The sequence below is a fragment of the Tetrao urogallus genome (genome assembly GCF_951394365.1).
Source record: "Tetrao urogallus genome assembly, chromosome: 5".
Classification (NCBI taxonomy): Eukaryota; Metazoa; Chordata; class Aves; order Galliformes; family Phasianidae; genus Tetrao; species Tetrao urogallus.
In genome coordinates, this window is record NC_136818.1 from 12,627,353 (window position 1) to 12,650,290 (window position 22,938).

Below are 22,938 nucleotides of genomic sequence, written 5' to 3' on the forward strand. Positions count from 1 at the left end.
TCACAGACAAGTAGTTTATAGCACAGTGGCTGCATGAGTTGTGCTAAGTTTTCAGAAGAGTATTATTGCCATTTTAGCCTAAGCTGCAGAATGCCAATTTTGGCATTAGTATTTTTAAATAGAATTTGTATATTTTGACATTAACTTTAAGATGAAAGCTTCAGGCAAAATTTCTGGCATTTATTTTTACATTTTTTCAGCACATTAATATGACTGTCTTTATATCTGATACAAGACAAGTCAAATCTGCATGTTTAACACTTATAGACCACACAATGCTAGTGGCTAACTGCACTTCTATTAATGCTAATCCAGCAAGGGAATGGAAAATATTTTTATGTTGAAATAGTTTTCTAGTGCCATTAAATCACAGTAAATCATTCTGACAGTTAAGTATTATAATTGTCACCAGATAATGCTGAAAATTTTCCCCAGCTGCCTAAAGCAATCAGACCTAATGATAGTTTTCTAATGAATGCAGGCAATTGTTGACACAGTGGACAACCTGCTCAGGCCTGAAGCTCTGGAGTCCTGGAAAGACATGAATTCTTCGGAACAAGCCCATGCAGCCACAATGCTACTTGATACATTAGAAGAAGGGGCTTTTGTCTTGGCTGATAATCTCTTAGAACCAACCAGAGTCTCAATGCCCACAGAAAATATCGGTAAGTGAATTTCTTTTCAAGTACTAATTAAAGTGCTGTGAATTGCTTTTACACAAAAAACAAGAACAATTATTCTTTGAAAGCTGAGCTGTGCACCATTTGATAGAAAGCTGTACTTTACCTGCCTGTGTAGGAAAAGAGTTATTTCTAAGTAGAGGTGAAATGCTTTTGTTTAGTTCTGCAAAATTAGCATTCTTCTTCAGTATCCTCAATACAGTGTAGAATAGAAAGTACTTGATGTTGTGAAGTTGATTTACCACTGAAAAATCATTAGCAGAGCCTATGGATATGAAGAATGCTTAAATGGCAAAGTATGGATTTTTTGAGGTAACTGTTTTCTGTAGGGCTGTGGAAATGCTTTTCTATTTTATATAATCTGTCCTTAATGAATTTAAATTACTTTTTACGATGCACTCTGCCAGTTAAATATTTTAGGCACTCAGAACATAGGCAAAATGTTTATATTAAACATGACTGCCTTCAGGTAAAAATGTGTTCAGTGGACTACATCTCCCATAATGCAGAATAGCTATGCTCCAGAGACTACAAAATAGCTGAAGATAGTTGGAGCATAATTTAGAATTTAAGTGGTGACAGAGAAATGAAAGGATTTGGTATTAGAGATGTGCAAATATTGGTACAGGGGATGTGTTAAAGCAAAAATAATTGCTATGCATAAAATTAAAATTCCTTCATCTTATTACAAAGATGAATGTAGTTTCAACGTAAGAGGAAGCTGAAAGTCTTCTAATTTAAAAGTTACCAAAATGGAGACTTGGAGTAGACTGCAGAAATTAGACTTTCCACATTTCAGTATCTGCATATTAACTGTGTAAGATGTTTCTACCTAAGTTTATATTTAAGAAGGAAGATACTAGGAAAGAAATGGGAGGTGTTACAGTTTATCTTAGGAAGCGATGTTCAGACAGTCTACTGAGCTCCATGGAACAGTGTGTACATGCTAAGTGAGATGTCTGACTATATGTAAAGGTGCATTTGTCTTAGAAATGAAATACATCTTAGGGAAAAAAGCAAATAACATTTTTCAACTACCACGTCCAAGTATACTTTCTTATACAAATGAGAGGAAATAAGTAGTTAATTTTGGACTGCATTCTCAGACACTGTTCTGCAATACTACCTATAAACCTTCAGAAGCAACTTTGATAACAGGCTGTAGCACATACATTGTGATAGTTAAACCAGTTTAATGTACCACTGATACTTGATACCAAATTGACCACTCTAGCTTATATGTTTTACATATCCAAGGGAATCCAACCTTTAATGTTAATCCCATGAAAGCTCCCCAGTATGCAGTATGATATAAAATTAAAACTGACTGGCTAAGTGGTACCTTAAGTTTTCAGTTTAAATACTATTTTAACATTACTATTTTATTTATCAACCATTCTACAGAATTAGATATAGGGGGGAAAAAAGCAAAATGGTATGAATATTGTTTAGCTAAATACACAGCATAAGCGTACTTAGGCATTTATTTGCTGACTTTTAAAACCTCTTTAAATCAATACTTGAAGTTCTAAATCTGCCGGCTGTGGTTGCTACATAGACACTAGGAGCTTCAAAATTAATGTTTCTCTGCAATACGTATGTTTGCAGTATTTTTAAATGGATTTTTTAGGCCCACACATTAAAGCAAGGTTTGATGTCATTATTTTCTCTATTAAAGTGCTGTCATTTTCTTTAAACTTTAATTAAACCTAGTGCATACTACTAAAGTAACTGTGTAATTGAAACATTGCAGTACAGATCTCTTTTGATGGCAAATGAGACCAGCAGTGTGATAAAACTGAATATTGATTGGGGAAAAACAATTGTTGTCTGGCATATTGTAATCTGGCCAAAAGATGCTTTCTACATCCTTCTTTTTAACACTTTTTTTTTTTTCCCCCCTTGAATCTGCTTAGTTTTGGATGTTGCAGTGCTCATTACTGAGGGCCAGGTGCAGGACTTGAAATTTCCTCAGGGCAGTAAAGGAGGCAACTCAATTCAGCTCTCTGCAAGCACTGTGAAACAAAACAGCAGAAACGGTGAGTCCTGAGCACATAGCATCAAAACTCCATTAAATTCAATACATTACCTTTCCTAGTTAAGAAACGAACACACACAACAAAACTGTTCTGTGTCTTTTTCTCGAATATAATAGGTACCTAGGCATTTTTCTTCAAATTTGTAGCCTGAAAATGCCTCTGTGTTTTCTGATATTTTCCATTCATTACAGTACAGACTACAGCTTTCCTGTATGTTTCTGTGGCACAATTATGGGATTTCTTTTCTTTTGTAGGGCTAGCAAAGCTGGTTTTCATCATTTACAAAAGTCTGGGGCGTTTTCTTAGCACGGAAAATGCAACCATAAAGCTGGGCAGTGATTTTGCTGGTAGAAACAGTACAATTGCAGTCAACTCCCACGTCATTGCAGCCTCTATCAACAAGGAGTCTAGCCGAGTGTACCTGACTGATCCTGTGTATTTTACTCTGGAACACATTGATGTGAGTTATGCTAATGAATTAATGGGAGGGTCATAAAATCAGCAAGAAAGAAAAGCAATGCAGAAAAATAACCTTTTTTTCCAGTTGAATTTTAGATGTTGGACTAGGTCAGAGACATGAGCTTGTTTAAGTCTGTGAACATAAAATTAAATGAGCCTGGTTCAGTGATTATTAGAACTTAAGTGTATTCTTAATGAACGCTAATTCAGTAATCAACATGAAAATGTAAATGACTAATTTGTTTCTAACTGAGAATTAACTCTTACCTTAGTAGCTGGGGAGAAAGTAACCGTTAAGATTCTTGTTTGTCTGACGTGACAAAATAGCATAAACTTTCTACAGTGATTTTGGACCAAGCTCTGCAAGTCTATACAACAGAATTGTTTTAAATACATTCATAACGAGAAGGAAAGTGTTATATCTGGGTTTTCTATGCTTTCAATCTGTGTATATTTTGTCACGATTTATGTTTCTTTGCTCTTCAGTTTGATCCTTTTTATTTTCAAATCTCACATGGGGAAAGTAAATAATCAGTACAGTGATAGAGAAAATAGTTTGATTTTCCTTTTGCCATTTTTTGTAAGTGTTCCAATTGTTTCTTATCAAAATAGATAGACATTGAGGAATGAGATTTTTCCTGATGTCTATTCACATGACTTTGGCCAGAACATAGGTGGGAATCAAAGGATAGAAAATTCATTTCTCTGTCACTTTTAAAATATCTCTTCAGAATAAATTTGCTGTTGTAATTTCACAGACACCAAAAATGGTTATGTTGTACCATTGGTGCATAAAGTTGTAAGATGGAAATTGTAATTGTTTAAAATTGGGTCTACAGTAATTGGAACTACACTTTAGAGTGTTTCGGACTATAAAGTCCATTCAAACTAGATGTCTTCCTTGTATACATAGTCTACAATTTTGCTGATGAAAACTTTATTGTCCGAAACATGCAAAGTTTAATCTAAATTACTCTTTACACATATTAAACAATTGTTATTGCCATCTTAATGTGTGAAATCCTTATTTCATTTTATCCTTTTATCTCTCAGCCTGACAATTATTTCAATGCAAATTGTTCCTTCTGGAACTACTCCGAGAGGACTATGATGGGATACTGGTCAACTCAAGGCTGCAAACTGGTTGACACAAATAAAACTCATACAACGTGTGCTTGCAGTCACCTTACCAACTTTGCTATTCTCATGGCTCATCGGGAAATTGTGGTAGGTAATGATATTTCTAGCCATGAGCAGGGAACAAGCTTTTAAAGAGTTAGCTTTGAATTTTTAGCAGGATACAAAATTGCTGAAGTTTCTTAAGTATTTATAGTTTCTACCCACTCACTCCAAAACAATTTACTTTCTGTAGCAGTTTTCTTCCTCACCATAAAGTTACAAGTAAAATAACAAAAAAAAAACAACCAATGAAAGAAGGACAAAAAACTTCTTCCAGTCATATTTTGAAGTAAATGACCAATCTTACAGTCATTTTACAGACTTTGCACTATGACTGGAGGCTTTCTAGGGGGCAAGTATGCAGGTTTTCCCCTGGAAGCACAAGTGTAATCTCCTAAAGCAGGAAGGTCAGAGCTGCTACTGGTTTTCTAATTCCCTTTTTATACTCTGAAATTGTTGTCTAGTTAAGCACTTACTGGATGTTTAGGGGCCAACGAAGATATATTTGCAGAGATATGGGGCTTTTCATAAACCCACTATATTCTGAAAGGTAACTGAAAAGATAACTGAGATGACAAAAGTGATTCTGTTACAACTGAAGGAACCATCTTTACCTAAACATGACATTAGATGTGGAATTACACATGCAGCATATTCTGCATTTTGTTCTAATTGATCTTTACTTTCTTCTCCACTGTGGAGTTGCAGGTCTATAGGAAAGAACATGCACACTTACAGGAGGTCAAGTGAAAGTTCTCATCTTTGCATCAGAGCCTAACGCTACATTCAAAATGTTGTCTCTTATTACTTTTGCCTCACAAGTTTGCAGAAGATCATAGGAAAACTGAAAATACTATCTAATCAGGCTAAAAATAATCACCTTTTGCTCTCAGACCTGCTCTTCTTCTACTTTTGTTCTTCTGGGAAGCTGATCTGAGATTCAGAAATTACTGAGTACATCTTGCCCATCTCACATGAAGAACAAGCAACTTTTCTGGATGCTACCTATGAAAATAGATTTGTTTATACTCATAAGGATTCATATTAATTTTCTCCATTCTTGGTTATTTCTAGTACAAAGATGGAGTACACGAATTGCTCCTCACTGTCATCACCTGGGTGGGAATTGTCATCTCTCTTGTTTGCCTGGCCATCTGCATCTTTACATTCTGTTTTTTCCGTGGCCTACAAAGCGATCGTAACACTATTCACAAGAACCTTTGTATCAACCTATTCATTGCTGAGTTCATTTTCCTAATAGGCATCGATAAGACAGAGTACACGGTAAGTCTTCTGTGTATGTACTGATGTTTTTCTCTGAAATGACTGTTTGAAACATTTGAATTAAAACATGACAACTGCCAACTTTTCAGCATTCTGACACAGCAAGGCTGAAATAAAAATTGTAAGTGAAAATAAGTAGATATGTTCATAAATAGTACTTACATTCATCAAAAATATACATGGTATTAATTTCTCAGTTACAGCTCTGTTTTTCATTTTCTATTGAGAAATACCGGCTATTAATGAAGCAGGTGTTTTAAACTTCTGAAAGAGGAGCTGAAATGTTGATTTACTAAGAACGTATATTCTCATGTGTCTCAACAGCTATTGACTGTTTTTCTCACACACACGGGCAGACTTATGCCTTATGTTTTTTGTTGTTGTTGTGTTTTTTTTTTTTGGTTTTTTTTTTTTTACACTGAACATTCATGCAAGTTTTTTGGCAGTATTCATGACATTTAATTTGTCATTCAGAAGCAATTCATTGTGTTGAAATCTAGTAAAGTGGTAAGAGTTTCATACAGAATTCAACTAAAGAGGAGAGAATTCAGACTGATTCCTGTTATGACAGTAGAAACTTGCAAAATTACAGCAGGCTTGATGGCTGCTTCATATTTAAAATAAGCTGAATTACATTATGCTTCTGAACCAACTGTTCATGTCTCACATAATCCAAAGTACAAGCCCTAAAATGATACCAATTTAAAAATTAAAGGATTGTATATAAAAATCAAAAACCACTGCATAAATGAAGACAAGTGAGGGCATGGTTTCTGTATCTGCATTCTGTTTAGCTGAATTTACTTTCTGCACCTACTATGTATACATTAATATTAGCAAATGTTCAGCGTATGTTTTCAGGTTAGAAAAATGTTCCTGAATTTGTGAAAGATCTCTGACAGATGTATATGCTCTTCTATTATGCCCTATTTAATTAGAGATGTAATGATTTAGAGATTTGTGGTTTATATTTCTATCTTTCTTTTTCTTTGCAGATTGCATGTCCAATATTTGCAGGTCTCTTACACTTTTTCTTCCTGGCAGCCTTTGCCTGGATGTGTCTAGAAGGAGTGCAGCTTTATCTAATGCTAGTAGAAGTATTTGAAAGTGAATATTCTAGGAAGAAGTACTATTACGTTGCTGGCTACCTCTTCCCTGCTACAGTAGTTGGTGTCTCAGCAGCTATTGACTATAAGAGCTATGGAACAGAGAAAGCGTAAGTAATTGCAAGTGACCTGAGTGTTTTTCAAGTGAATAATTTTTTAAAGCCTATTAGCTGTCAGGGGGTCCCTGACAGACTAAAATACCATCTGAAAGCTTTATTGGTAAGAGAATGGCAATACTGTGCACAAATTTCAATCAAGTCTCTTGTAATTCTCTAGGTTCAGAGGATTTGTACTCTAGAGAGACAAATTCTAAATTATGGTCTTTCTTTTAGCACAAAAGATTGACCTGAAACAAATTGAAAAAGTAAATAACTTTTTGGCCTCAAATGTATATGAACTAAAAATTCTTCTCAACTTAAAGTATCTGACAGGCTTAACCATCCAGTTTTAAGCTAATGCTTCATTAGATCTCTTTGTTCAACTGGCCCTCTAGCTAACTCTCATCTTGAATATGACAGTACAATATTCTGGCCCATATGGTTCACTTTGATAATATTTTATCATGCGGGTAGAGCAGGATTAAAATTAGCCACTGTCTTTTATTTATAAAAGTACAGATATATATAGGAAGTGACAGAAGGTAGACAGAAAACATTTCTGAGGATTTGAGTTGCTGGAGGCATGAATTTGCCTTGCAGTAGTGTTTACTTTGTCCTTTGATTAAATTAGTTACAGAATGGGAAGATAGTGTTGACTACAAGAAAGCTGCTTGATTTTGCTACTGATGAAAGACAAGTAAGAGCAATTCAGTAGGGAACTGCGCTGTATGAAAAACAAATCACTAAGTGAAGTTGGCCCTAATAGGTTTACACGTCATTTGGTTTGGTATCATATGCATTCTTTCTCTCTAGTTGTACTCCCAGTTGGGATGTTTCATTTATACCAGATTGTTTTTCAGCCAAACGTGGTATCGGAATGCTTTCTATCTCATATTCCTCGGAAGTAAGCATGTTGCATATGCTATAGAGTTAAAAGCAGATTCTGAAGATGACTTGGAAAACCTGTGAAAAGTATTTGCTGATGTCAGATTCAGTAGTTCATTACCACTCCAGTGACTAAAGCTTTTGACCATAAGGAATACTCATTTTGATCATTTCTTCTTCTGTGTTGTTTCTGATAATGGATTTTGATGTACAGTGGTTTTATTAAGGAGGACCCACCATAAAAGTTACAGGTTAGGAAACATTGCCTGTGGACTAAATGATACTGTTTGTCATTATTTGCCAAGATGTTAGTTTAAGAAGTATTTTTGTGCTTTTCATTTACTGGACTGAGGAGCTATTGAAATAGTTCACCTTTCATTTTTGGTTTTTCTTCCACAGTTGCTGGCTCCACGTAGATAACTATTTTATATGGAGTTTCATTGGGCCCGTTACCTTTATTATTCTGGTAAGAGCTTTACTTTTTCTTTTAGATTGTCTTGCAGAAAAGTTCAAATGATTAATTGTTAGAGCTGTGGGGGAACTTCAGTATAGACATTTTTTCCTAATGGTTTGAATCTGAAGGTCATATTGACATGTGTAGTCATATGAAAAAATCATTGAAGTACATTAAACACTTTTTTTTTTTTTTTTTTTTAAAGGAACTGTTATTATTGCTTTCATTAACTCATTAACTCACTATTATACATGTTTCAGAGTTTAACTGCAGATTTTCCATCATTGTTATTTCAAAAGAGTATTTGAATGCATTGGATAATTAAGACAATCTTACATCTCAGAGTACTTATACAGTATTTATATCTATATTTGCATATGCATGTTTTTCAAATGACTGCTTCTGTATGTATTTAAGCTGTATGTTATATATATCAGACATACAATACAAGTTCATGTGTTTCAGCATAAAAATAGAATATTATGTAACTAAGAGAAAGCTTATAGAAATTTCTATTATTTTTTTTTAGTAAATTTATCATATGTATGCATACCCATACATGCACTCATGCCTGTATGCCCTATTGTCCATTCTAAATTGAATATTGTATTTATACACCCATCATCTGTTCTCTGAGCACTGCTTCTCAATTTCACGTAAAAAGTGAAGTCATTTGTCATCCCAGGGAATATCTCCCTGGTTGTTTTTTTTTTTTTCAGGTTAATAATGTCAGCACTGTATGATGTAGGAACTTGGAAGAAAAGCAAATGCAAAATATGCATTTTGGTTTTATCTGGTATTTCAGTATCTTTAAACTTCACAATCTTTGAAAAGCATTCTAGAAGGCTAAAGCTAAGCACATAATCTGAGTATAGAGAGAGCTTTTGTCATAACTACTGATAGTTAGAAGGGATAAATTAGTTTTGTTTTAATGCCTTTGAAGTTCTAAATAATTACCTGTTCCCCTACCTCTATTCAGCAGTAGAGTTGTGAAGGGCATGCATCCAGCATAATTTTGAAGTTTTTTAGTTTTATAGAACCATATGCCAGACACAGTTGGAATGTTTTTGTAGCTTTTAGTTTACTTCTCTGTGTAAACATAAACTCATACTTTGATAACAAAAATTTCTATTAAAAATGTAGCTAGCCAATCTTTCATAAGTTCTTTATTCCCTCCTAGTAATTTATATATTGAAATGAGGTTATGTGTATTTTAGGTCAGTTTTTGATGTAAACAGAAAGTAATACTATTTTAACCCTTGAATAAGCAGTTAAGAAAAGATAATTGTGTAGTGTGAAAGGTTTAGTTCATTAGCATATATAATGCAATGGAAAGCATAGCAATGACAGCAGAGTAGCAAGGTCCTAGGCTGTAGCAAGTGAGGATTTGCTCAAATGCAACAGCCACTGACACAGGACTAAAAGAAAGATGGTGCTTACCTTTAGAAGCCTATAGGTACACAGTAATCTCTAGCACAATACCCTGTCACTGCCAACCCTTAAATGAGGTCTGGGAAGGGGTGGATCCTGGCTCCACCCCTCCTGGTCACTCAGGTGCACCTGAGTTCTCCTGGGTTGGCCCTGCCTTCCCACCAAGTGCTCAATCACTGTTTCAAGCTGTGACTCAGCATTTCTGCTACAGCATATTTTCAGAGAAATAGTTTTTGATGAGTATTAATTGAATTAGAAACATTGAAATATTTGCAAGGTATAAGTCTAGATCTTTATAATAATTATACAGTTTATTCTAAATACATTTAAATTTAATCGAGTATGAGGATAATGGGTGCTTTTTAAAATGAAACCTACAATTACAATTGAAATGCAGTTATTATTTTCAGTATGATAGGAGATATTTTTCAGAACAAAGTTATTCATTGCAGTTGTTGTAATCCTTAGTAAGAAACTGTTTGAAGTTTCCTGTAGCTATAGTTCAGTTACCCAAGTCTGATTGTGTGATGAGAATTCACTTTCTGTATCTTGCTTTTTATTTCATTGTTACTGCAAGTATTTTGCTAAGTCACCTCTATTTCTCTCTTGCTTTAAAATAACGTTTCATATGGGAAGCTTTGGGCATTGCTCACGGCTTTTTCACTTCCTCATAACCAGGTCAGAGTGAGAATAGAGGTGAAGGACATTTAATCATATTGACCATGTACAGACATAGTTCACTATTATTTACTGGCCATGACATTATTATCCTCCAGCAAATCATTTAGACTGAGACGCAAAAGGCTTTAGGGAGCAGTATTCCCAACTTCAAAAATATGAAACAGCAGGTAGCAATCACAGCACAGTTCCTGGGAGTAATTCTTCTCTAGCAATTGCTTTGCCCTCTAATCGTCCCAGTTGAGAAAGCAAGAGACTGGAAGAAGTGTGAGAAGTGTAATAGCTGAAAAATAATATGTCATGCGCAGTGTAACCAAAGGCAAACCATGGTTGTACAATAGTGTACTTAGTAGCATGAGAGAATTTCTCCTTAGTAAGCTTTTTTAACATGTTAATCTAAACGCTCCTTTTTGACAATCTTGCTTACTTCTCTACTTTCAACAATTTTCTCTGAGTTTACAAGTGTTTGCACTAGTATCTGTATACATGTTTAATCAAAATGACGGTAGAAAAGTAAGGGAGGGAAGTATAAAGTTCCTCAGTATATCTTCTGAGGATCTTCCAGCTTCACTAGTTCCATAGCCTGCCATGCCTTTGGGCACCAGGGTTATTATATCTATGAGAAAAGAACATGTAAGTAATGAGCGGTGGGAAACCATTAGTATGCCTGAAATGGCTTAATGAAAGCTTGGATCATGACACGTCAGGAGCTGTTCTTATCATTTGGACAGCTCCATCTGCATCTTTAATAATTAATTCAGTTCAGTAAGAGTTCAGCTTGCACGCTCATTTAGAAGCCTTCTTCAGAGAGTACCTCTCTTGCTGCCAGTCCCAGAGAGAAATAGGCTTCTGCATGGCTAAGAGCAAAGATCTGGAGATACAAGAGCAGTTTTAGAGCTGCATTTGCCAGGTAACAAAAGCTCCAGGGAGTTCAAAAAGGGTCAGAACATGTGCAGTTCAGCTAGGTTACTTCAGAGTGGTGTTTCTGTTCTTCTGTCTAATCATATCCATGTCAGCACTGCAGGCTGTGTGGAATGAATTTTAAGCTGCTAAGCACAGGCAGACGTGATTCAATTGAGCAAGTTGATGGCTATAAAACAAACAGTGCTCTCCTATAATCTGTGGTCAGAAAAGCCAAAGTATTTTGACTTCTATGTAGATCCATGATCATTCATATCCAAGAAATGAAGTTGGTTTGACTTCAATTCAGCCAAAACTACTACAGTATGCTTCTCACAGATGGAGCCAATATACTGGACTACCAAATGCTATTTAAGCAGAAATTCCTAGGCCGGCCTGTTTCCCATTTACATGGGGATGTGTAAGACCAAAATCTGGATGCATACATACAGATGTTCACATATCTATCTATACATTTAAAAACTGTGTTTACAAGCTTATGTATTAAAAGTATACGTAAGTATATTTTAGTAGGAGCCACTTGATAAATGGTATTTATCCATTGCTCATGGGGAATTTTATAATAATTATCGCAAAAAGTGGCTTTTTTTGGCTACTAATCAATTGTACCTGAGACTAATTCCAACCCATTTGTCTTCTCTGCAGATTATTGCATCCATTTTTTTTGAAAGTTAATTTGACTTTAAGACATTCACTCTTAAAATTACATAGATCCCAGATGCCAAAATTTTACCTTGTTATTTATCATATCCAGTACATTCTGATGTCCAGACCATAACTGGCATTGTTAGTGTTAGATATGAAAGAAGCATAATCTTTTGATTATTTCCATTAAAATTCTACAATGTTTATATTTTAAAGTAGTTATATTTTAACTTATCTTAATATGTATTTGTCTTTCTTCTGCTTAATTCTATCTAATTACATTTGCCATATCAAGCATTTGATATCAAGGGTAGGAACTGGTTCTTTAAAAGGTGCTCATGTTCTTTCTTTTCTGCTTTTACATACATTTCAGAAATGTATGTGTATAGATTAAAGTAATTCTCTATAATTCAGTGTCCTTTGTCTCATAGTGGATAATATATTTTAGCAATTATAGTAAAAACCCAATATAAACATTTCAGCTGTGTATACTGTCGTTGTGTGTGTGTTTGCAAGATGAATTTATTTTGGTTGCCACTGAAGGAGAGCAGTATTTTTGGGGTGGAGATTTTGGTTCATCTTGGATGGATGGAGCCCAGTTGTCAGGAGGAGGCCTAGCCCATCAGCAGCCCATTGTGTGATAAGAGTAAGAGAAAGTCATCACTGTCTTAAACCCATTTTTTACCTCAGAACCTTTCAAATACCCATCTTACTGTTCATATGGGTCTTTATGTGCCCCAGAATACTGCATGTTTGTGGTGAATGCTCTTCTGAAATAAAAGTGTTCTACTCAGGCCTATCTGTCGAGCTTGGAAAACATCTATGAGTTTATTTGCTTAGTTTAGCAATAGTTTAGTAATCATACATGCATGGAATAATGCAGGTTGGAAAGGTCTTTAGACGATCTGTTGTCCAACCTCCTGCTCCAAACAGGCACAGCTCTGAGCTCAGTACAGCTTACTCAGGGCTGGAAAAGCTTTTCTTATACAAAGTCAGTACAAATGAATGTGGAAGTACTAAATGTGTTACCTTCTTGTACAGACTTTTCTTCCACATTTATTTCTCACCAAGAAAAATGATTTAGCCCTTCCTTCTAGAAGTAATTACTCTCCAACAAGTTCCCTTCTCTCACTGTTTAGTGTCTGGTGTAATAATATGGCAGGATGCCCAAAACTCATGAGTTCCCCCAAAACAATCAATTTCTAGATGAAAAGCTGCGAGGAAGCCAAAAGTGACTACATTTATAGCAGATAGGGTTGCAGTTTTTGTAAGCAGGCAGAGTAGGCTTTTGGTAATGACACAATGTTCTAAAGGATGCCAATGTGTTTGAACAAGCGGCAAATGATGGTCTTTGACTGCTGAAACTATGCAATATTTCACAGTGATGGAGTAACAAGTATCATATGCTCTGTTGTCATAGTTACTTTGTCTTCAAAGTACTGTATTTTGCTTTCTTTTTTTCTTCTTAAGAAGGCTCCCTCAGCTATTGTGAATTATTTTTAGAGTATTATTTTCTGTCAGTTGTTTTTGAAGCTCTATTTCCTAAATTAGGATTAAAACATGTAGTAAGAAAGTGTTATGCACAGTAGTGCATTCTGTACATTCTGTAGTTCAGTGAGGACATATAAACAGACAGAACTTAGTAGCTACATAAAACCTGAATACACAGGAGCTTGGATAAGGTTCTGTGGTAGGGCCACACCTGCTTGTATGTCACCAGAGGTGCCTCAGTATCTAAACACAGGCTTTTGTTTTTCATATGTCAGACCAACACTACACTCTTACAAAGAATCAGAGGATGAAAACCTCATGTTTCATAAGGTAGTCATTTATGAACATAACTGAGACTATTGAGTTTTTGATCCAAGAACGATGTCGCAGCTACAATGCAGGATGCTTCGGGGTAGCTCCTTAGGCAAAGAGCTGCCCTGTGAATGCTGTTCTGAACTGGGATTGTGCAATCCCAGAGGCACAGGTTGCAACCAAATTTGATTTCCATATTAGCATTGGCATGGGGCATCTCTTTAGCACTTAATCTGTTTGTTTTCACAAAAATTAAATTGAAGTTAAGCAAGCTGGAGGAGTTCATCTTATACTAGCTACCCAAATGTGCAAATAACTTTTTCAAATACAGAACAATGAAATCTGCCTGACAAGGCATGGAACTGAAGGCCAGAGCCCACTCTCATTTCTGCTACAACGGCCAGAGATAGAAGCAACTTGCTTAGTCATCCAAGTAACATAAGGCTGCACAGTGGAAATGTAGATAAGAGAAACAAAAATATCACGATGATGCAATGAAATGTTTCTCAGCTGGTTAGTCATAACTCAGTTTATAAAAGACAGTCGACACAGACATGAGATATTAAAACTTTTATTTGTAGCTGTGGAAACTGTGCTTAACCTACTCCTATGTACATACTTGCACTTCACGTTTGCATATTTTCTGTCAGTTCTTGGAATACTGAGAAGTAAATTGTAAAAGCTTATTTTTGTTATTTGTATCACATACACTTTTTGTGTGAATGTCAAGATGCAATTGTAAAAACATTTTATTTTGAATCAGGACTGATAAGGTCAGAAGCTGACAAACGCTGCTCTGGTGTTGAGAACTCCAGTATGGAACACAGTGTCCATTCTGATTTTGAGGCTGCAACAGCAGAGATAACATGGTTGCTCTTAATAGTAGGAATTATTTCTGTAATAAATGTTTTTATTAAACAGACTGGGATCAAAGTCTTTAAAATACTCCTCTTTTTTGTTAAGATCTTCTCTTTATTAGGATTTCAATTACATTTCTGACTATTGTGGCACAGCTGTAGGAACACTTCTGGTATGAACCCAGTGTTAAAAACATTGTGAGGATTTTGATGTCTCAAACCAAAGGCTACTCGAATTAGAAGTATGATCTTGATGATTCTGCGTTAGTCAGCATTTAAAGATACATAGGGAAAATTCAAAGAATGGGGTTATGATTCCTATCTATTTAATATGTCCAAGCATATTCTCCTGTCTTCTATTAGTTTTTGGGTTAGGTGTTTGTGTACTGTTGTACTAAAAGATAGGGATGTATTTTTTTCTTCACGAAAGGATGTGGCTTTTGCTGTTTTCAAACACAGAATTTTATTTGAATTGTTTGCATGACAGGGGACATCAAATGCTAATTATTCAGACTGTTTACAATGTTTCAACCCATTCTTGCAGGCATCCTTCTATTTGGTTTTCTGGGATTCTTCACATGGTTTGAAATCACACAGTGCCTCTGATATCTGTCGTGCCATTTCACAATAGGAGATACGTGAAATAAAGAAACAATAATATAAAAAACTGTTTTCAATATCTTCCTTGGTGTCTATATGTAATGCAAGAATAAGACAGCATAGTCCTTTCTTTCAAGTGGCATGCAGTCTTTAACAGAATCCAGACTACAGAATGAGAGTGGGCAGTAGGGAGGGTATACCCACAGCATATACCTATGGCTTTGTTAAATTTGATGCATTTGCTACATCTTTATATTTCTTTTTCTTTTCTATTTTTTTTTCAGTTACATTTTAGCTCTTTTCAAGACCTCAGTGGGATTTGTGAGAATAAAAAGGGAATTTAAAAAAAAAAAAAAAAAAAAAAAAAAAGGGTGAAACCAGCAAAGATGAAAAACCTTCTGAGGCCAGAATGAGATTGTGAAAAGGCAACTGGTATAGCACAGATGGAAAGCAATGCCAGAGTTTAGAGGTGGAGGTGAACAGGGGTTGAATGCAGCATGCTGGAAGACGGAGCTAGATAGACACTGACACGTGTTGGATATGAACTGAATATGGCTGGTTCATGGCACTGGTCAATTCAGCAAAATTAAGCGAAACAATAATTTAAAACATTTTTGCCCTTCATCTGTATTTGCAATCACTTTTTGCAGACATTCTGATAAAGTTACTCAGTTTCTCTACATATTAGAAAATAAACTATGGAGGTTTTGTTTAGTCTGTAACATCATTATTATTCAACCTTTCACTTGAAGTAGTTTAATTTCATTCTTATCTGTTTTGACAGCTGAATCTTATCTTCTTGGTGATCACATTGTGCAAAATGGTGAAGCACTCAAACACTTTGAAACCAGACTCTAGCAGGTTGGAAAACATTAAGTAAGTGCTTTGTGTTCAAGTATGAGAACTGTGATTATTTTCTGATTGCTGAACTGATTGAAGGCTACTCTCCATTAGTAGCACATGCCATTCTCTCCCAGCAACTGCAGATGTCAATTAGAAGCAAACAGAATCAATCCTGCTTTCGTCACATTGTTTCTGTAATGTCACAAATGCTGGTCAAAATTAGATAATTTCAGCCTGGAAGTAATGCCAAGAAACTGTTTCATGGAAATACCACTGCACTGTAGTAATTTCATTTGCATTTAAAATGCAGTTCAAAAATGATGTTCCTGTTTGCATGACTGATATGATTATATAAAGTTTATTTTGTTAAATGACTTTTTGATTTAAGGATTCTGAGCAGTTTCTACTCGTAATCCTGTTCTCCCAAGAGAATTGACTCTATTATTATTGTTAACTTGAAGATTATCTGCTGTTTTCATGCTAATTTAGCAAATGTTTACTTTGTCTTGGTGCTGTAATGCAGTATCCTTTTTGCAGAGTAATGCAAGTGTTATATAATTAACGAGGTTTTGTCAGCTCTTGCTTCTTTAGCTTATAGCTTTATGTTGTACTGAAGGTTCTTGTTATCAACACTGAAGGGATGGTGCAACTTTATAATACTAAGGGTTGGATATGAAAGGGTCTTAGAGATTTGCTTTGAATTTTGAAAATGGCAAAGGGAGATTTTCACTAAGGCTAACATTGTGACTAGATGTTATGGATAGGTCAGTATCAGCTTCATTGCATGTTGCATGATGAGAGAGAGAGCTAATCTTTAGCATCTCTCTCTTTTCTTCCTTTTCCTCTTTCTGTCTTCTCATCCACACCAGTAATTACCGTGTTTGTGATGGCTACTATAATACGGACTTACCTGGGTAAGATAGAACCCTACATTAACAAATTTATGGCATGACTTTTAACTTTACAAACTCGGTCAATATTGTGGATTGCCCTTAATTTTAATTAACTAGTTTTGAGATACCTGATTTGCTAAAGAATTTTTAACTATTATATGCCTTTATAATTTTAAATTGCTTGCCTCTGCATTTTGAATTTCCTAATTTTGACTTATTTTTATAGACAATTAAAAATGCTCTTATTAATTTCTGTTTCAATTCTGTCTAATAATTTTGTTTCTCTTTTCTGCTTATAATGCTTTCTAGCTATGAAGATAATAAGCCATTTATCAAGTAAGATCATTAGTTAGATGTGGAATTCACTGACTAAATTCCCTTTCCCTTTCATTCTGTGCCGTTCTCTACAGTTCCTTTTCCTTAACCTATTCATGATGGAATCTTTTTTACACTATTCTATAGAGCAATATCCATATTTTTGCCACATTTCAGCAGAGTTTCTTCATGCAGAAGTTAGATCATCTAGCTTCAGTTTAGCTGAGTTTATCAGAGCATTAAAGATTTGGGCTCTAGGCTCTTAATCTGCTGTTTAACCTTTGTGTATTTGTGTTACATTATTTGGTGTCATTTAGCAGCACCACTGTTTAAAATCTATGCTGTGATTAGTGGCTAAGCCAGATTTATCAATCTCTTTTGTAATAGCAGATAAGGCAATGGAGTAGTTGGGGTTTGCACTATACTTCGACATTTCAAAGTATTTTTGACATCCTATGCAGTTCTTGAGAAAGTAAAAGGTCATATCTACTCTTGCTGTTTTCGCTGGAGACTAAAAGTACCAAATGGAATTGTTCTTTCTTTAATAGATGAAAGGTTAAACCCAAGGAATTTTTACAATTGAATATGAACCTAGTAAAAGTCAACTGAAGGAACTGAAATGTTAATATTGGATTTGGCAACATGCAGTCTTATAAGTAACGTTAGTAAAATTAATTTTCTTTTACAGATCCTGGGTCCTGGGTGCATTTGCTCTCCTGTGTCTTCTTGGCCTAACGTGGTCATTTGGCCTACTGTTTATCAATGAGGGAACAGTTGTGATGACGTATCTCTTCACAGTATTTAATGCTTTCCAAGGAATGTTTATTTTCATCTTTCATTGTGCCCTTCAAAAGAAAGTAAGTTACTACAAACAGAGGCGTGTGCTCTATATGTCCTTAAAAATACCACATATATTTCTTGAAAAAATAGAGTACATTTCGAGAATAGGAGTATTTTGAAGAAGTTTAAGGAAGAGACTAGGATCGAAAACAGTTCTTGCTGCATGTGCTTCTGAGAGTCATTTAACTGCTTTTTGGCCTGTATGAGTTTAAAATGGATGCAGTATTTCCAACTTGGGCTTTAAAAGTTTAGAGGCTTTGGGAGGAAAATACAGAAGGTGTATTGTTTAACATTTGTGATGCGGTATGTATGATTTTGAATCCACAGCCAAAAGTCTTTATGCACTTATGAACCAAATCCTGCCTGCAGCACTGCAAAAAAAGGATCTTTTACAGTATCAGCCCATCTCAGCCTGGAAACATTCTCGCAGATCAAGGCAAAGACCTCTCATGAGGTCCTATTAAGCTGCCACATAAAACTACAGGTGATAGGCAGGGATTATGCTGCGAGCGCTTGTTCATTACAAAATTAAGTCAGATCTGAAAATTAATTTCACTGTGAACTTCAGCACACCTAAAGAAAAAGTAGCCATTAACTGCAGACAACTGGTAATGAGGGGAGTTTACTAAGTACACCAGCATGACTACTTGTTTTCAAACATTTGCCTCCCCCTGCAAACCAATAGCTAAGTGCTCTTAGCTGGAGAAACTGGAATCCCCTGGCAACTACCTTCCCTAATGAAGAGATGCTCTAAATTAGTTCAGGCCCCCTTTGCCCAGATCTGCTGAATAGAGGGAAGCTCATAGAGGAGAGATAAACAGACAAGTGAGATGGAATTGAAGGACACAGCTAGGCGGGATCAGGTTTCCCACTCTCCCTCTGTGTCCCAGACTGAGAATGGAGAATGTTTTCATGCCTTAGAGATGCTCCAATGAAGGACAAAAGTAAAATGCTCATAGAAAGCACAGCAAATGAAAATAAAGAGTTGAGAGCAGAGGGGAAATGTGTACGTCAGAAAAAGCCCACTACAGACCATAAGATAAAATGCAGTAAGTCCGTTGTTTGGCAACACCCAACTTGCAATATTTAGGTTCTAAATATTTGTACCATTTTTAGGCAGGAGGCCTAACAGTTATTAACTCCCTTTATAATTAGCTCACCAGAGAAATATTTAACTGATATTTATAAAGTGGTTAAAGATTCTTGAATAAAAGGTTATTACATAAGGGCAAAATCACATTCTTGCGTGTTCTCAGATCTTAACAGTACCAGTGTCTCGAGATTTGGTGTAGACAATGGCTTTCAGACATGTTTTGGGAAAAGATGTGGAAGACAGAATGGATTTTATCCAGAGGAAAATGGTATAGCTTTCATTTTGAGATAATAAAAACACACTTGGAGAGGAGAGTGATCATAAGAAAAGAGGGAAGAAATTTTCGAAATGTAAATAATTTCTAGATTAAGGTTTCATATCATGTTGCTTTTTTATCACTTGTGTTGGGCTTGAAAATAAAAAACAGATTCTGATTCTATTTCTTTTTACAGCTATGCATTGTTTTTTTATTAAGTGGAGTCAGCAAAAAGCAATATTAAAATACCAGTCAAGTGTGAAAAAGCATAACCTGGAGCAATAAGATTTATACCTGGAAGAATGTTAAAGCTGCCATTTAAGATTTTTAAGTTTCAGTGAGTTTGACTGGATATTATCTGATCCTCTGTCTGCATAGCTAATATAGTCTTTTTATTCTGTTATTACTAGTTGGTCACTAAATTGAACAGAGAAATAGAATTGTGAAAGTGAAAACTATTATGTTTGCAGTTCTGACAGGATGATAGTGCCGTTGTTTCCAACTATTTCCAACAAGCTATAATTTAGAAATAATGACAGAGGAACGCGCTGTAGTGACGGATAATGCACATTCACAGCAATATAGGCATTAGGCAAAACCAGCCCTGGAGGGTGGCATTTGGATGAAAATATAGTTCTGATTGCTATTGTCTCTACTATATAGTGTTCTGGGGCATTTAATATCCATTAATGGTCAGGAATGTGTTTTCTTAAGTGTTACAGACTTTCATTTTTGAGAATGTGAAGATAAAGATTACAATTCTATGTCCAGGCCTTTCTGTTTTTTCTGTTTTCCTTTTTGTATGTGTGTTTTGTGCTGATATTGGTAGGAGTTAACTTAAAATATATATGATATACTTTTAAATAGATGAGTTGTTGTCCTCAGGTGGAAATTAAAGCATTAACTATTCAGATTTTCCTGAACTTCATGGTTTATAGAAACACCACATTAGTGGTGATAAAGTTATTGGAATATTGAAAACAGTGCTTGGCTTATGTAAATTCACACTGTTAATTTTTTGCCTTTTTCCTTCCTTCATTTCTCAGTTTTACACACACACAAGTTTATTTCTGTGCCATATATTCTGTAGGCCAAGCAGAATTTACAGATTAGCTGAAATGTCACTTTTCAGAGGAGTTTAGAAGTCTCATCGATGCACATGAGACTCCAGGATTATCAAGAATCTGGCAGAAGATTTGTGAATGTAATATTTGGCATCTTTACAAGTTTTATCCAGCGCGTCCTTTCACTGATCATGTTGCCAGGATACATGTGCTCTTTTGTGTTATTGAAAAATAAATAGCAATGTAGCAGTCATCAAATGTGAGAGAATTAAAAGCTCTGTAATATCATCCAGATTATTTCTATGACAGTGTTAATGCACATTACAATGTTAATGCACATTACAAAACTAAAGTTTCCAGTAGCTCAATGGAAACAGAAGGTAAATCAGTGCAGGTCAAATACTAAAATTATTATGCCATCAGAATAATGTTATTCTGTTAGACAGAAATTTCATATACTAACAAGTGTGTTCACACTTCTATGGTCAGAAGAGACAATAGCAAAGATTCTACTTTTTGGTCCTAAAAACAAAAGATGCTTAGTTTCCCAGCCTGTACGTTTCAACTCCTGGCTCTGACCTTTGCTGGTGCCCTACTGCTGCAGCTGCTGAACTAGCGACTATTTGAGTTACCCAGAGTAACTTCATATGAAAAAATGCTCACAGTTCTTGCAGTTTAGACTAAATACAGTCTTCTTGGCATGCTTTTCTAGAAGGAGTAACTTAAATGGGCAGTACTGAGAAGCTCAAAGGCTCGTTGCCTCAGCCTTTCTTGTATGCCAAGATGGGAAGACAGGCTTTCTATGGCTTGTGCACCAAAAACTATTGCAAAAAATGACTATTTTCAGCCAATATTCCATTCAGGTAAACAACTGTATTAATCCACAATATGAAGACAAAACAAAAATAATCCTGTAACAACTCAGCAACAATTATTCATATATGTCTAAATGAAATACATGTATACTTCAGAAATAATTCAAAAATGCTGGCTAACCAATAATGCTGCCATTAAATAAGGCAAAATATCTAATTTTGCTAAAGGCCATCATTTCAGTAGGCAAGAATTACGTATTTGCTCAATAAGCAGTTGAGTGTTGTCAGTGCAAGACTGATGTCTTTTTTGTCAATAGAGGTGTTTGTCACTCTATTTTTTGCGCTAAAGTATTTTTTTTCTCCATAGGTACGTAAGGAATATGGCAAATGCTTCCGACATTCCTACTGCTGTGGTGGACTACCAACTGAGAGTCCTCACAGTTCAGTGAAGGCATCAACAACAAGAACTAGTGCTCGCTATTCCTCTGGCACTCAGGTAACAAAGATTTTGACAACATATTTTAATTAACCTTATTTATAAAAAGCCCCCTGAGATCTGCTCCAATCAGAAGTAGTAATTGTCTTCTCATTATTATCACTTAGGTAGCAAATACATAGTTCTGCATGCTAGAATTGATTTCTTTTTAAAGATTTTATTTTAATTTGGTCTAATGCAAACGCCTTATTTTTCTTACAATTATGGGCTGGTTTATTGGAAGGTTTATACCATCATGTTTCATCTAAATGAAATTTAATAAATTAGAATTGTAATAACACAGGTTGGAGCTTTGCTCTCTACTATAAGAGTGGCTTACTTTAGTGCAAAATAAATGAGAATAAATAATAGTACACAAGTAGGAAAAAATCTTCTGTAACTTAATGCGCTCTGTCTTACTGCTTTACATTAACAGAGTCGTATAAGGAGGATGTGGAATGACACTGTGAGAAAACAATCTGAATCTTCTTTTATCTCAGGTGACATCAACAGCACTTCAACACTTAATCAAGGTCAGTCACTGGGAACATTTCAGTTTTAGAAGACAAATTTTTTACAGATTTTATATAATTTAATTTAACACAGAAGAATTGAAAAGAACGTGTTGAAAAAAAAAAATCTGTAACAAATGTACTCTAAAAGCAGAGTTTTAAAGTCATCCACCAGCACATTTTAAAGCCATGTTCCCTCAGCTGGCCCCCTGATATAGAAGTTGAATTCCTCCATTCATGGGAGAGCATTTAAATAAGTTTCATCAATAATTTAACTTAAAAGCAAGATCATAATTTTAAATCTTTTCTAACCTTTATAGGTTAAATCTGAAACAGAAATATGAGTGCAGTAACATTTTAATGCATATTTGACTATGATTTTTAGGTGCAGAAATTTTCCCAGTGAAATCTAATTGATATCATTTCTATGCAAAAGATGTCTGTAAAGCATTTATCTTTTTTATTTCAAAGAGCATTGTATCTGTCATATGGAATAGGATCCAGATTTTCAGGCACAGAAGCCAAAACTTTAAGTTTTTTATCTTGATTAGACTTTGAAATCTGTAACTGCATTTTCATGTCCACTTAGAAGACAAGGGTATTAATCAACACAGAATGTCCCTTCTTCTTTCTCCATTTTCCCCACCCCTTTAAAAAACAAAAAAAAACAAAAAAAAACAACAATTTAAGAGGCGAAGAGTGTGAAAGCCAAG

At 35.2% G+C, this 22,938-nt stretch overlaps 1 protein-coding gene across 9 annotated transcripts in view; it reads left to right on the forward strand.

Annotated features, from left to right (window-relative positions):
* Positions 1-22,938, forward strand: part of ADGRL2 (adhesion G protein-coupled receptor L2) — a gene marked incomplete at both ends in the record, with an annotated part of 123,054 nt that overhangs the window by 93,990 nt on the left and 6,126 nt on the right. For 7 of the 9 annotated variants that reach the window (XM_079535360.1, XM_079535361.1, XM_079535362.1 and 4 more), the window contains 11 exons: positions 482-665; positions 2,597-2,719; positions 2,974-3,179; positions 4,232-4,405; positions 5,432-5,641; positions 6,637-6,857; positions 8,130-8,196; positions 15,904-15,995; positions 17,859-18,027; positions 21,606-21,734; positions 22,150-22,246. In XM_079535360.1, the coding sequence (XP_079391486.1) occupies positions 482-665; positions 2,597-2,719; positions 2,974-3,179; positions 4,232-4,405; positions 5,432-5,641; positions 6,637-6,857; positions 8,130-8,196; positions 15,904-15,995; positions 17,859-18,027; positions 21,606-21,734; positions 22,150-22,246 (1,672 nt within the window). Of the gene's footprint in view, positions 1-481; positions 666-2,596; positions 2,720-2,973; positions 3,180-4,231; positions 4,406-5,431; positions 5,642-6,636; positions 6,858-8,129; positions 8,197-15,903; positions 15,996-16,831; positions 16,877-17,164; positions 17,192-17,858; positions 18,028-21,605; positions 21,735-22,149; positions 22,247-22,938 lie in introns of all 9 variants that reach the window. The other 2 variants (XM_079535359.1, XM_079535364.1) reach the window with 2 other exon arrangements.